Source organism: Octopus sinensis, linkage group LG11 (assembly GCF_006345805.1).
Source record: "Octopus sinensis linkage group LG11, ASM634580v1, whole genome shotgun sequence".
NCBI classification, from domain to species: domain Eukaryota; kingdom Metazoa; phylum Mollusca; class Cephalopoda; order Octopoda; family Octopodidae; genus Octopus; species Octopus sinensis.
Window position 1 is genome coordinate 1,014,788 of NC_043007.1, and position 16,042 is coordinate 1,030,829.

The window sequence follows — 16,042 nt, forward strand, 5'->3', positions numbered from 1 at the left end:
GAGGGGACTAGTTGATAGAACAGTTTGGCCAGATATGGTCAGTTTAAATGCTAAAGAGTCAATAAAGGGAAAATTCTTACAAACCTTAATGTCCTCAGCCAGATTATTGATCTGCAAATTGGCACCGGCATTCCTCAGGTGATAGTTTACCCAACGCACCAATATTTGTTCGGGTGTCAACTTCTGTAAGTCTTCAGGCTCCTCGTTTTCTCCCAAAAGTAGAACCAGGCCAGGGTGATGCTTCAAGTCAATGTCACTCAAAAGACCAATCTAAAAAAAAACAAAAAAACACAATTTTAAGAATTACACCTGCTTCAAGGTTTTATCAAAACAATATAAAACATACCTTTTTCTTTACCACCCACAAGGGGCTAAACACAGAGAGGACAAACAAGGACAGACCTAGGTATTAAGTAGATTACATCAGCCCAGTGCGGGGCTATAGTAGAAGACACTTGCCCAAGGTGCCACGCAGTGGGACTGAACCCTGAACCATGTGGTTGGTTAGCAAGCTACTTACCACGCAGCCACTCCTGCGCCTATGATATCACTGTTTTCTTTCTCAGCCAATCTTTTTGACTTTTCCCAAACAAAAGACAAATTACAAAAGCGTAACTGAATGATATTAAAACAAGACTTACTCTGATGACTTGCCACAACAACCCAAGAACCAGATGCTGAGTTCCATCCTTGATGTCTTCCGCACCGATGTTGACAATGTTGCAACCAATGGACCGAGCAGAATTTAGCGCCAACACCAAGTTCTCATGTTTGCGATAGACATTTGGATTGACTTTGTTGATTCCTCTTTCGTCGATTGTGTCTGGACTGGTGATGTTGATGAGTTTACTGAAAGGGAAAATATACATTAAACAACGACAACCAATTAAATTTTTACCCCTATTTTAAAAAAAAAAAAAAAGGTATTTCTCAGCCAGGAGAAGAGAGCAACAGCTTAGATCCCAGATACTGCTTGTCAAGTGATGATGGTGGTGAGCAGAGACACACACAAATGATGAATATCATCATCATTTAACGTCCGTTTTCCATGCTGGCATGGGTTGGATGGTTCGACCGGGGGTCTGGTAAGCCATGGAGGCTGCACCAGGCTCCAGTCTTGAGTTTCTACAGCTGGATGCCCTTCCTAACGCCAACCACTCTGTGAGTGTAGTGGGTGTTTTTTACAGACGAGGCTGGCAAACAGCCACGATCAGTTGGTGCTTTTACGTGTCACTGACACGGACGCCAGTCAGGTGGCGCTGGCATCTGCCACGTTTGGACGATGCTTTTTACGTGTCACCGGCACAGGTGTCTTAACTACAATTTCCATTTGATTTTTATTTTGATGTTGGTATTGACGTATATATGTATAGATATATGGGGAGGGGGGTGCTGAAAAGTTCCTGGTTTTGGGTAAAACAAAATACAACAGGATCATCATTTTAATCAAGTCAACATTTTCCCCTCTCAGATTCACACTTATTGCAGTGGTCCTTCAGTTTTTTTTCTAAGTCCTGTAAAAGGAGTCAGAAGGTTGGGCCTCCAACAAGGCTTTTCACGACACCCTTAAAGCCAGGAACTTTTTAGCAACCCCTTATATATATATATATATATATATATATAGATATATAGATATAAAAACATATGCATACATATATGTACATACCTACATCTATATGTATATATACATGCATATATGAGTACAGGACACCACAGGACTGCTTCAGCCGGATCGTGTTCTGCCCTTACCTTCGAAACACGGATTGAGTTGAACCAGGGGCAGCTGATGAAGGGCAATATTCCTTGTATTGTTTGTCTTGTACTCTGTTTTTTCCTTTTTAAAAAAAGTCTGTTTCCTTGTTTGATTTTATGTTTTCGTTTCTCGTTGTGTTCCATGTTTATTTCTGGTGTCCTGTACCCATATAAGCATGTATATATACAAATAGATGTAGGTATGTACATATATGTATGTATGTATGTAAGCATATGTTTTATTTATTAAATTGTTATTATATGATTGAACGCCTCGCGTCGTTTTCTTATTCTCCATGTAAGTTTTTATTGTATATATACTGTGTGTGTGTGTGTATATATATATATATATATATACACACACACACACCCCGAATAAGCACATAAGTATGAAACAATTTGGGAAAAAATACTACACGAATACCGGAGGTAGAGTAATGTTTTATTATTAAAGCTGCAAAGACCTCACATGAAATGGTACTCAGAGTTTCACAACGAACGGGAATGTGAAACTCTGAGCAGCAGTTTTTATGATGTTTTAGCAGCTTTAATAAAAAAGTATATATATATATATATATATATATATATATATAAATATGAGCCCTTTAGAGGGATGACATATACTGATAATATATATATATATATATATATACACACACACACACAAACAGATATATAAAAATACACAGCCATATACTTATGCATACATATATACATATATATATATACATATATATATATATATATATACACACACACACGTATCTCTCCATCCAAAAGTGACCACTACTCACCATAGTAGGATGCCATCGGCCATTTTCTTATAAAGATCATCAGATTCTGGATTAAGTGGCAGGTAGGGTTGACATTCTTTATCCCTGCTAAGGTTTCTGCAAAAAAAGAAAGAAAAAAACCCCAGAAATGAATGAAATATATATATATTTTTTTTATCTTTTACTTATTTCAGTCATTAAACTGCGGCCATGCTGGGGCAAAGCCTTGAAGGGTTTCACTAAACAAATCTACACCAGAACTTATTTTTTTTAAAGTCTGGTACTTATTCTATCAGTTTCTTTGTCAAACCGCTAAGTTAGGAAACATAAACGAACCCTCATGAGTCATCAAGCAGTGGGGAGGGGACAGGTTCAAACACACACACACACACAGGCATGCGACTGGCTTCCACACACTTTCGGTCAACCAAATTCACTCGTAATGTATTGGGTGACACAAGGCTATAAAAGAGGTGCTGTGTAGTGGGATTGAACTTGAAACCATATGGCTGCAAGTTTGCAAAGTAAGCTTCTTAACCACAGAGCTGTGTCTGCACCTATTTGCACAATGGGGGGGAAGTCTGAATTTCCTTTTAGCAGACAGGAAAGGCTGCAAAGTTGGGGCATATCAGTAATGTCATATCATTTAACAGGGGAGTGGCGAGAGAGAGAGAGAGAGAGAGAGAGAGACAGAGAGAGAAAGAGCTTTCTGGATCCTAAACTATTCCGTAGAGGGGGGGATAATATGTAGGGGGAGAGGGACAAAATGATTGGAGCGAATATAGAAATGATACACAAATACACAGCTCTCCCAGAACTCAGATGCACTGATGTAGGTGGGTTTTCTCAAGAACCAGGCATCAGAGTGATGGAGTTGGAGTCAGGGTTGGAGTCAGTAAAACTACACCGACTCCGACTCCGACTATCTTTATTCTTTAATATAAACCAGTTATAACCTATAGACCTACTCAAAGTACAAGGGTATGCATATGCGTTTATGAGATATGTAGAGCACAATCACTTGATTACATAAAGAGGAGCCGGAATTGGAGTCGGAGTCAAAGTATTTTTGTTTTGGCTCCACAGACCTGTCAAGAGCCTCATCATATTGCCTGACATCTTGGTCCGTTGTCATCTCCTCCATGAGGCCTAACATCTCCAGATCAGCCCTCACTTCTTGACCCCATTTCTTCCTGAGTCTCCCTCTTCTGCAGGTTTCATCCACTTTCAGCAATCGGCCCTTCTTCATACAACTGTCCTCATTCATATGCATTACATGACCAAACCATTCAAGTTTTCTCTCTTGCATAATACATAGGATTTCTCTTCTGTCTAACTTTTCTCTCAACACATTTGCATTTTGCCATACATGTGCACTGATGTTGCACATCCATTGGTGCACACTAGCGTCAATCCTCTTCTTGAATGCAAGTCCTCCACATTCAAGCCCCATGTCTCTCTACCATGGAGCACAGCCATTTGTACACAACTATCATACAATCTGACTTTCACTCACCAAGAGAGAGAGAGAGAGGCCATTTGTTGACATCAGAGGTAACATAACAATACATACCATACCATAATGTAACATACCGTAACATACATAACATAGGCTGTGTGGTAAGTAGCTTGCTTACCAGCCACATGGTTCCGGGTTCAGTCCCACTACGTGGGAACTTGGGCAAGTGTCTTCTGCTATAGCCTAGGGCCGACCAAAGCCTTGTGAGTGGATTTGGTAGACGGAAACTGAAAGAAGCCTGTCGTATACATGTATATATATATATGTGTGTGTGTGTGTGTGTGTGTGTGTGTGTGTGTGTGTGTGTGTGTATATATATATATATGTATGTATATGTTTGTCCTCCCAACATTGCTTGACAACCGATGCTGGTGTGTTTATGTCCCCCGTCACTTAGCGGTTCGGCAAGAGAGACTGATAGAATAAGTACTAGGCTTACAAAGAATAAATCCTGAGGTCGATTTGCTTGGCTAAAGGTGGTGCTCCAGCATGGCCGCAGTCAAATGACTAAAACTAATAAAAGAATAAAAGAATGCATAACACAAATAAATAAGGTCTCTTTGCCACCGTAAAGTGGCCGGCCTGCTTAGGACGATGTCACTACTGTTTAGCCCCAGGAAAACATCTTTTCCAGTTGGCTACCGACAAATCATCTGTGTCTGTATACTGTGAGCACAGATGATGTATTGGCAGCCAACTGGAAAATATGTTTTCCTGGGGCTAAACAGTGGTGACATCATCCTAAGCAGGCCAGCCACTTTACGGTGGCAAAGAGACCTTCTTCTGCAAGACTGTAACTGCATATTTCTTGCTCAGAGATTTAAAACTAGTTGGTTTCTTCTCTTTTATATATACACAACTAAGATCTCCTAAAGTTAACATAAACCTCTTCAAGGCTGGGCTTCAGAATGGCCACGACCCAATGCCTGAAATCAATATGTGAATGTGTGTAGAAGTAATATAATATTGCAAGCAAACTGCAGCCAAGTCAGCACCAATGAAACTGAATCTGCAGTTTCATTAAATGACATTGCATATTTCTGGCAAGGACAAAAAGCTCGTCTTCCCTCCATTATCAGTCGACGAGGCCAAATAACCCATCTCTATTACAGATAAGTTTACAAAACTGATTAAAAAAACAAGAACGAAAATAAATAAATGAATAAAACAGGAAGGACTTTTTAGCATAATGAGTTTAATTACTGAAAAGATAAAAAAACAAATAACCACACAACAGGACTTAATTAAATAATAACACCAATTACTCCCTTCGTCATCCCCTGCCCCACTTCATCCGGCGCAGGCTGAAATTCCATTCATTAACAAAGACATAAAGAGACTAATTGGACATAAGTATTTCTCCAATGTGGTTTTACTTTGAGGTTTTTCTTTATTTGTTTTTGTTTTTGTTAAATGTTACTATTTTGCAGGTCGGGAGCTGAGCTGGCAGAACTGTTAGCACAGCGGAAAAAAATGCTTAGCAGCACGTCTTGCAGCTTTATGCTCTGAGTTCAAATCCTACCAACGTCGATTTTGCCTTTTATCCTTTCAGGGTTGATAAAAGAAGTACCAGTTGTGCACTGGAGGTCAATGTAATCAACTAGGTCCCTTCCTGACTGACCCTCGTGCCGGTGGCACGTAAAAGCACCCACTACACTCTCGGAGTGGTTGGCATTAGGAAGGGCATCCAGCCATAGAAAATCTGCCAGATCAGATTGGAGCCTGGTGCAGTCATCTGGTTTTCCAGTCCTCAGTCAAATCGTTCAACCCATGCTAGCATGGAAAGCGGACGTTAAATGATGATGATGATGATATATGACAAGCTTCTTTCAGTTTCCGTCAACCAAATATACTCCCAAGGCTTTAGTCAGCCCAAGACTATAGTAGAAGACACTTGCCGCTAAGCATTTGCTTGACGAGCTAACGATTCTGCCAGCTCTCTGCCTTAATTAATGTTGATATATTAATGTATATATTCACACACAGAGAGGCATGTCTGTATTAAGGTGTCCACATGGCAACCATGTGGTTTTGGTTTCAGTTCCACAGTGTGGTACCTTTTGCAATTGTCTTCTATTATACCCCCGGCGAAAGAATGTGTCTGGTGGACGTGTCTGAAAGGATTGGAGACAAACACTTTCCTCTCTGGTCAATCTCTCATCAACTTCTTCAAGTATCACTTGAAAAGGAAAGTGAGAGTAGAGAGGCAAGTTTTGTCTAGCGAATGTTTCAAAAAAAGATGGGTAAATGTAGCAAGGATGGCATGTATGAATGACGAAGCCACCTTGAGCATAATCCTATGAACCCGGAAAAATTTAAAACAGAGAGTTACTTGTAAACAAATGTGTTAACGTGTGACATTATTGACCGAGGTTACCGTGATCTTTTCCGTAGGCTTTTCTTTCCACGGATAAACCTTATCTGCTTCTCCCTTTACACTTTACATCATGACATTTCTGTGATACACGATCCCTACTGATCGTTTTTTTTCCCCCTTTTACGATCCCTTTTGATTGAAAACCTACCCCACATTTTTTTTCTCTCCCCAAAAAGAAAAGCACTACTTTGTAATCTGTCCCATCTGTGTGGAGCCCTGCGTGGCTAATAAAGAAACATATTATACCTCTGGCTGACCAATGACAGGTAAGTGAATTTGGAAGAAGGAAACTAGATGGAAGCCAACTGTATGTGTGTATATATATATATATATATATATGCATGTATGTATGTGTGTGTGTGTATGTGAGCATGTGTGTGTATGTCTTTGTGCTTCTGTTTGTTCCCCCACCACATGACAACTGGTGTTGGTTTGTTTACATCCCAGTAACATAGTAGTCTGTCAAAAAAAACACACAAACGCACAAAAAACAAAAAGTACTGACGTAGATTCGTTCGACTGAGCTTTTCAAGACAGTGCTCCAGTATGACCACAGTCCTCTGAATGGAACAAGTAAAAGATTAAAAAAAAAAGATTCCATGCAGCATTCTAAGGACCCTGCAGATCCGATTCCTTGACCAATGTTTAAATAAAAGACCCAAAGAAAGAAAGGAAGAAAACTTACGAGTTGATCCATTCAGAAAAGGCAACTTGTTCTGCTGTGCGTACGGAGTGGGTGGTCCCTGCACTGGAGGCTGTGGTGCGACCGCCATGGGTACAGATTCCCTCTCGGCGTTGTACTTGTTTCTTAAACAGGATTCCTAGATCTTTATTTTTTTTCAGTTCAAGATATAACTGGGGAAAGAAGAAAACAGAAACGAAATTAAAATAGAAGTTTAAACAAAAATTTTAATTATTTCTGCAAGGGTGGCTGTGTGGTAAGTAGCTTGCTTACGCTTTTAATTGTAATGGACATTTTAGTCCATAAAAGTGTTATAAAATTGTAAGAGGGTTAATACCTCATTTAGTATTTTTAAAAAACAAGAACAATGTTTTAGAGAAGCTACAGTTGGTGGGCGCTTTCTGTCTTCTCCCATCCTTATCATCCTTGCATCGTTATCATTCATTTCATTAATGTCTTGTCCAGCCCGCAAAGCTACCTTACTCTTTATGGCAAATTTGATAAAATAAAGTAGCTTGCTTACGAACCACATGGTTCCGGGTTCAGTCCCACCGTGTGGCACCTTGGGCAAGTGTCTTCTACTATAGCCATGGGCCGACCAAAGCGCTTGTGAGTGGATTTGGTAGACAGAAACTGAAAGAATCCCATCGTATATATGTGTGTGTGTGTGTGTGTGTGTATATATATATATATATATATGTATGTATGTATTTGTGTGTATATGTTTGTGTTTGTCCCCACCAACATCGCTTGACAACCGATGCTGGTGTGTTTACATCCCCGCAACTTAGCAGTTCAGCAAAAGAGACTGATAGAATAAGTACTAGGCATCCAAAGAATAAGTCCTGAGGTTGATTTGCTCGACTAAAGGTGGTGCTCCAGCATGGCCACATTCAAATGACTGAAACGAGTAAAAGAGTAATGGCTTTGTATACATTTGGATTTATGAATAACAAATATTAGAAAGCATCTGTTATTATCATCCTCATCATTTCATGTAGATTTTTTTCCATGATGCAATGGGGATTGGATCAGTATGTTTCAGCACAAAACCTCACTAATTGTGATGGGTCCTTTCTCATCTAGCACACATGGTAACAGAGTAAACCTTTAAACTTTTTTGTTGGGGTGCTAAGAGCACCATCCGAGTGTGATCGTTGCCAGAGCAGCTAATTGGCTTCCTTGCCGGTGGCACATAAAATGCACCATTCGAGCGTGATCATTACCAGTGTTGCCTTAGTGGCAATTGTGCCTGTGGCACATGTAAAAACATTCGAGCGAGGTCGTTGCCAGTACCACCTGACTGGCCCCCGTGCTGGTGGCACGTAAAAGCACCCACTACACTCTCGGAGTGGTTGGCGTTAGGAAGGGCATCCAGCTGTAGAAACTCTTCCAGATCAAGATTGGAGCCTGGTGCAGCCATTTGGTTCGCCAGCCCTCAGTCAAATCGTCCAACCCATGCCGGCATGGAAAGCGGATGTTAAACAATGATGTTGTGTGCATGACAGTTTTTCCACCAAGATGTTTTTACAGCTGGATGTCCTTCATATTGCAACTACTTTACCAAAACAAAAAACAGAACCCACAAGAATTTCATAATGCCACAGGCACTAGAACAGTTGTTTGTGCTGAGACCAAAGACTCCCTTAAATTATAAGGCCTATCTCAGTCAGTATCGACCATGGATCTGCACTGATAGGTACAGGCCTGGGTAAGGTTTATTGTAGTAAACTACCAGTTGTTCAAACACTGAAATCTCTTTCCTACAACCCAGTGGTGTTATCCAAGGTAAAGGATTCTCTTAATCCTTTTCCTTCTGGATTATCCTGTCAAATGTAATCCTTATTTATTCACATTCTTTTGAATTAATCCTGCGTTATCTCATAGCTTCAAGATTTCGATGACATCATTGTTTATTTGTAGAATGAAAACAAACCTTTAAAATAAAATAGAATATTTGGACCGGATATGATTGATTTAATCCTTTCGTGACCAACCTGGCTGAAACCGCCTCTGGCACTGTTGTACAAATGTCTTGTTTTCACAAGTTTTGAATTAAAATTTTCCACTAGACTTTAATCACAATTTATGTTCCTAACACTAGCTTAATAATAACCAAGTTATTTTATTAAATTCTTTGTTATATTTAAAGTAATTGAAAGAAACACAGAGCATCTCAACAGAAATACAGTAATGAAAGGGTTAAATGCTTAAAGGTTGAAGGTGGGTACAGCTTAGGTGCCAAAGTTGCTGTAGACCTGCACTTAGAACACAAACAGCCAGTACAGATAATGCAAAGCATCTTGTCTAATGCTCTAACAATGCATCCAATCTGCTACCCTTGGGTGGTCACTTTCCAATCATTAATTCATTATGCCAGTGCCACCTGACTAGCTCCTGTGCTGGTGGCATCTAAAAAGCACCCACTACACTCTTGGAGTACTTGGCGTTAGGAGGGGCATCCAGTTATAAAAACCTTGCCAAATCAGACTGGAGCCTGGTGCAGCCTCCTGGCTTGCCAGTCCTCAGTCAAGCTGTCCAACCCACGCCTGTATGGGAAACGGATGTTAAACAACGATGGTGACAATGATGATCTCACAGCAAGTCGTGTACCTCTGGAAGACAACACTTTTTGTCATAGTCACCAGACGACATCCTTTCCTTACGGTCAACGGGCAGGCATAGGGGACAGCGTCTCACAGATTCATGTCAAAAGTTGACAAGAGGGGACTATCTTAATAACAAATTTAGTTGGCTATAATGAGGGGTGATGTAATAATATAGAGAAAGGTCTGTGAAGGTCATAGACGAAGGGAACAGGCATAAGCTAATCTTCCTATATTTCATTCTCTATCTGTTGGTGTGTGCATGTGTACACACATACATTATATATATATATATATATATATATATATATATACATACATACACACACACACACACACTCTGGTCTTTGAACTAACTTCAATTACTTATTGAAACTGAACTGACTCCTCTTTGCAAGCAGTTGAGACCAGGAAGGTCAGTGATAGAAACAGGTTTGGATAAAAGTAATTGGAAAGGAAGGAAGGAAGGAAGGAAGGGGAGAAAGACAAAGAAACCAGAAGAGAGGATTAATGAGAAAGGAGGGGGGAAAGGAGGAAGGAATAAGAGTGCAAATGTGAACAAGGGATGGCACGAAAGGGCAAGGGTGACCAAGAGAAAAGGTTAAGAGATGGAGAGAAAAAGGAGAGAGAGAGAGATAGAGAGACTGAGAGACAGAGACAGACAGATCAGTAATAGACATCATTTAAAAATATCTCCCCCACCCCGCCGACTGTAAACGATAAACATAAACAATAACAACAAGCTGTGCTGGTCATATTTTTACATAATTATCAACGACTGTTTATCTAAGAACTTTCAAAAGTAGGTCAAGTAATGTAGGTCAACAGTGTTAAGAAATGTTTTGACAGGCAAAGGAAGAGGGGAGGGGTTTCCTCTGGTCTTTGGGAAAAAGAACAAATAAATTTAGTGGTAAAATAAAAATTCTCTATGTAGAGCTTGTGATATTTGCAGTTCTTATTCTGTTCAGCTCTATAATCAGAGACAATCCAGCTCTGACCATCATATCATTTTAGCGACAGCTAAGACTAAATTGCCCAATGTGTCTGCTCTTCTTTGTATTTCTACTTAGAGATTATAGTCATTACTACCTCAGCAAATGAAGTGAAGGTTATGCTTTGCTGAGGAGTTCAGAATAAGACCAAAATATGACTGGAGTTATCTCCCATAATTGCTGGAATGATAAAAACAATACTGGTCATTGATTAATAGCTTTTTTAGAGCATAATTATTTTTAGTTAGTTTTTATTTTTAAGATTACTTAACTATCTTACGTCTAACTTAAGCAAACTACTTACCTGGAAATATTCTGTTTACCTTTAACCCTAAAGTATAAAGATTGGTTAAGGAATCAATATCTAACATATAACATTCAAATAATAATGGCTTCTAATTTAGGCACCAGGCCAGCAAGAGCAGTGAAGAGAGAAGCTTAGCTGATTATATCAACCCCAGCATGCAACTGGTACTTTATTTTATGAATCCTGATGGGACAAAAGAAAAAGTTGACTGTGGCAGGTTATGAACCAAGAAAGTAAAGAATTAGGAGAAATACTAATTTCAAATTTTGGCACAAGGCCGGCATCAGCAATTTCGAAGGAGGGGTAAGATGATTACATCAATCCCAGCATTCAAGTGGTCTTTATTTTATCAATTCCAACAGGATGGAAGGCAAGGTCGACCTCAACAGAATTTGAACTTAGAATGTAAAGAGCCAAAAGAAATGCTGCTAACCATTTTGCCTGGCGGGCTAACGATTCTGCCAGCTCACCGCCTTAATAATAATCATGATGATGATTATCATCATCATTTAACGTCTGCTTTCCATGCTAGCATGGGTTGGACGATTTTGACTGAGGGCTGGCGAATCAGATGGCTGCCCTTCCTAACACAAACCACTCCGAGAGTGTAGTGGGTGCTTTTTACGTGCCACCAGCATGGGGGCCAGTCAGGCGGTACTGGCAACGACCTCACTTGAATCTTTTTACACATGCCACCGGCACAGGTGCCAGTAAGGCAACGTTGGTAACGATCATGCTCAAATGGTGCCCTTTTACGTGTCACGGCACGGGGCCAGTCAGGCGGTACTGGCAATGACCTCACTCGAATCTTTTTACACATGCCACCAGCACAGGTGCCAGTAAGGCGACGTTGGTAACGATCACGCTCGAATTCTGTTAATAATAACAGAAATTAATAGACTAGACATAATGATTATAGATAAGGAAAAGCAAAGTTGCTTTCATATCAACCCATCATACCTGTTTGAATCCAGGATTGTAAAGAAAGAACAACAACAACAACAAACTTTGTAAAATTGTCCACCTGTCTTCTTTGCTAATGCAAAAATAAAAATAGACATTTTGCATTCATCTATTATACATTTTCTTTCTTCACCATGGTGTATTACAAGTTCAAAATGTTTAAAACCCATCTAAATTTAATTAAGCTGCAAAAGCCGGGAGAACTGCATCTGTCGCCCTTGCAGTCACTGTAGAAGCCATTTCATTTTTTATAGTTCTGAAGTATATTGTGTGTTTCAGCATTCTACATCTATAAAGGGATCATTTCTGATGTGTCCACTGCAGCCAATGGCCTTTCAACAATAGGAGGAGGAGACCCTCTTTGGTCATGAATGACCATGGGATTGCACTTACAAAGTTACCCTCCAAGGCACAAGTCTGGGCAAGGTTGTTTGTGGAAGGCCAGCAGTTGCCCATGCATACCAGCCTCCCCTCTCCTCGCCACTGATGTTATCCAAGGGAAAGGCAAAGGGGCCGATACAGCTAGGCACCAGTAATGTTGCAACTCATTTCTACAGCTGAGTGAACTGGAGCAACGTGAAATAAAGTGTTTTGCTCAAGAACACAACATGCAGCCCGGTCCAGGATTCGAACTCACAACCTCAATGCTCTAACCACTGAGCCATGTTAAATATGCCATAAATGAAGATTTTAATCAAGAGCTTCTACTGCTTAATTAGAACGATAATTTCATTGTCCTTTTTAAATTTCCCCACAAAGCAGTTATCCTACCCTTAGGAGAAACACTGAACAAAGAGGAAATGAAATAAAAGGAAAAAAAAAAAACACTGCTGGACACAGCTTTTATTAAAGAAAGAGATAGTTACCATCTGAAATTCATCAATATCCAATTTTTGATCTTCTCCATGATCAAAGTTTCCAATCAAATCACGGATTTCATAACCAGCAAGCTTTATGTTGAGTTGTTCAAGAGCATTATCGAGTTCGGATGCTGTGATGTGCCCACTGTTGTCTTGATCGATCTGCAAAGAGACAATAATAAGACCATTAATATTCATCCACAAATACACAACGTTTTATAAAGTTACGTATGGTCTCATATAAGCACCATTCATAAGAACAAAACCAATGTTGCATGCGTGAAGGCACATGGCCCAATGCTTAAGATGTTGCACTCACAATTGCTAGATAATAGTTTTGATTCCCAGACTCAATAGAACATTGTGTTCTTGAGCAAGATTATTCATTTCCTTTTACTCTAGTTTAATTAGCTGTAAATGAGTAAGTCTGCAACAAACTGGCGCTCTGCTGAGGGGGTTTCAGTGTGGTCTTGGTCACTTGTGCAGCATAGAAGCCAGACAACTGCCCCTATGAGTCTTCTATGAGTCTTACAGCTCAAAACAGAAATATCCAAGAGCTGATGAATGTTTAAAAGCTAAATATTTCCTTCATAAAAACCATAACATGGCTGTCCCTTGCAAATGTGAATGGCCTGGTGACACATACCATGCTTTTGCTAATTGTTTTAGAGTCCTGGGTAATCGTGAGTAAAAGCAGACATTCTGTCGGACCTACTAACTATGATCCAGTAGAACATAATAAGAATGTGACAGCTAAAGGGCTGAGAAGATAACACCAGTATGTAGCTGGTATTCATTTTCAGCAGACAAGACTGGTGTGATGTGAAAATGAGTTCCTTTCTCAGGGATACAATGCGACATTCAGTTCAGGGATCAAATCCGTGCTCATGACTCTAAAGACCATCTACCTTCACTCTCCATAAAAAAAAGCCTTAGAAATTAAGTGCAAAAGAAAAAATAGTTAAAGCAAGGAATAATGTCTGTTAGAAACTCGTGTCTTTTCTTTGGACATACTCCAGAAGAATGGTATACAGAAATTGTGGAACCCTGTTGTATATATCATATACAAGGCAGTGAGCTGGCAGAATCGTTAGCATGCCGGCCGAAATACTTAGCTAAATTTTGTCTGCCATTACGTTCTGAGTTCAAATTCTGCCGAGGTCAACTTTGCCTTTCGTCCTTCCAGAGTCGATTAAATAAATACCAGTTATGCACTGGGGTCAATATAATTGACTTAATGCCTTTGTCGGTCCTTGTTTGTCCCTTCTATGTTTAGCCCCTTGAGGGCAATAAAAAAAAAATGTGTGTGTGTGTGTATACATATGTATGTATATATGTGTTTGTGTGTCTGTTCCCCTCCTCCACGCTGGTTTGTTTAACTTAGCACCAGACTTTAAAAAAAGGGAAAAAGGTATTGCGGTCCATTTGTCTGAGTGAAAACCCCTCAAGGCATCCCCCTCCCCTGCACATTGGTAATTTAAGGACTGAAACAAGTAGAAGATAAAAGATACGATTCTATAAGGAATATCTTCATTTAATGGAACAGCCATTGGACTGAAAGATCAGGCATGAAGACAAACAAATGGAAAGAGAATGGATTTTATCTTTTACTCCTGAACCCTCGAAATCCCTTGCAGTCACATTTTTGTTAAAGGTTCGATAATATTTCTCTACACTATCTCCTTCTCCCTTGACTCCCCCCCACCCCCGTTTTACTAACCAATTTAAGCATTCGTTATTTACCATCACATCACCGGAAATGTTGTTCAGGATGTGACCCAAATAGAGAGATACAGTATTGGTTTTGATAGTTATCTATCTATCTAGGGGTTGGGGGTAGGAAGAAGGAAGGTGCAGCGGTGGGAATTAACTATCACAGGAACATCCACATGGTTGCTCCAAAACAAATGACATGAGAAAATATTATTTTTTTACCAAAAAAGTCATTCTGTTTCATGTTAAAGCAACAAACGGCAGACCGCGTGATTAAAGAGTTTGCTTCCGCAACCATGGGGTTACAGACTCAGTTCCATGAGTGTGGAACCCTTTGGGGTGAATGTGTGTCTTGTAACATAAACCTTGCGTTGGCCAAAGTCACGTTAGCAAAATTTGGTAGTCAGAAGACTTGTGCAGAAGCATAGCACATCATCATCATCATCATCATCAACATCAGCATTCTACATACACTCATCCATGCTTTGTGCCTCAGTGGCCAAGTGGTTACAGTATGACACTTATGATTGTAAGATTGTTGTTTCAATTCTCAGACTGGGCAGGGCATTGCGTGTTTGGGCAAAAAACTTCATTTCACATTGCTCAGGCCATTCAGCCGTAAATGTGTAATCCTGCAATGGACTGGCACCCTCTTTAGGTGGGAGTGCTGAGATCTTGGTCATTAATAACTGTGGAAACTAGGTATCTGGATACCCCTTCCTCTTCCTTTTCATATGGCAGCCGGTGTGATGGCAGATTAAGACTTCACCAGATGGTGAGACTGATCCCTAAGTGTGTCATCCACCACAATCTGCGCCGGCTGACGTCAGGTTATGTCTCCGTTAGAAAAATTGCTGATTCTGCAGGACTGGCCGAACACAATCAGCAATTAACATTCAGGAGTTGATGATGATGTCCATGTTGATATGGGTCAAATAATGGTTTTACTGAGGAGGGGTTTTAGAGCAGGACACTCTTACTGTCACCAGACCTTTTAGGCATCTTTCACAATGAGCAGGGACGTGATGTACATGCTCTAAAACTGAGATACATCATTTATATCGTAGTTAAGATAGTTTGCCAACATAACATGGCAGTCCTGGTTTAGACAAATGTTGCTGTAATTCAGCTCCAGGAGACATCATCTCCAGCTGGCTATACGACACCATCTGTGACCTTATATATTTTTTTTTTGGACAGTGTAGTGGGTGCTTTTTACATACCACCAGCACAGGTACGAGGAGAAGCTGGCAACAGCCATGAGGCACCAACCAACTGTGGCCATTGAAAGCCTCTCCTGGCACATAAAAAGCACCAAGTCCACTCTGTTGAGTGGTTGGCGTTAGGAAGGGCATCCAGCTGTAGAAACACTGCCAGATCAGATTGGAGCCTGGTGCAGCCTAGCCTCCTGACTTCCAAGACTCCGGTCGAACCATCCAACCCATGCTAGCATGGAACCACGGATAATAAACGATGATGATGATCATGATATAAGGGA

General features: G+C 40.3%; 1 protein-coding gene across 2 annotated transcripts in view; it reads right to left on the reverse strand.

The window, feature by feature from the left end:
• LOC115216994 (plastin-1) overlaps nucleotides 1-16,042 on the reverse strand; it is an 89,275-nt gene that overhangs the window by 16,845 nt on the left and 56,388 nt on the right. For both annotated transcript variants that reach the window (XM_029786507.2, XM_036507018.1), the window contains exons 2-6: nucleotides 12,838-12,993; nucleotides 7,107-7,276; nucleotides 2,547-2,642; nucleotides 642-849; nucleotides 85-270 (exon numbers count right to left, since the gene is read on the reverse strand). In XM_029786507.2, coding sequence (XP_029642367.1) covers nucleotides 85-270; nucleotides 642-849; nucleotides 2,547-2,642; nucleotides 7,107-7,276; nucleotides 12,838-12,993 — 816 coding nt within the window. The remainder of the gene's footprint in view (nucleotides 1-84; nucleotides 271-641; nucleotides 850-2,546; nucleotides 2,643-7,106; nucleotides 7,277-12,837; nucleotides 12,994-16,042) is intronic.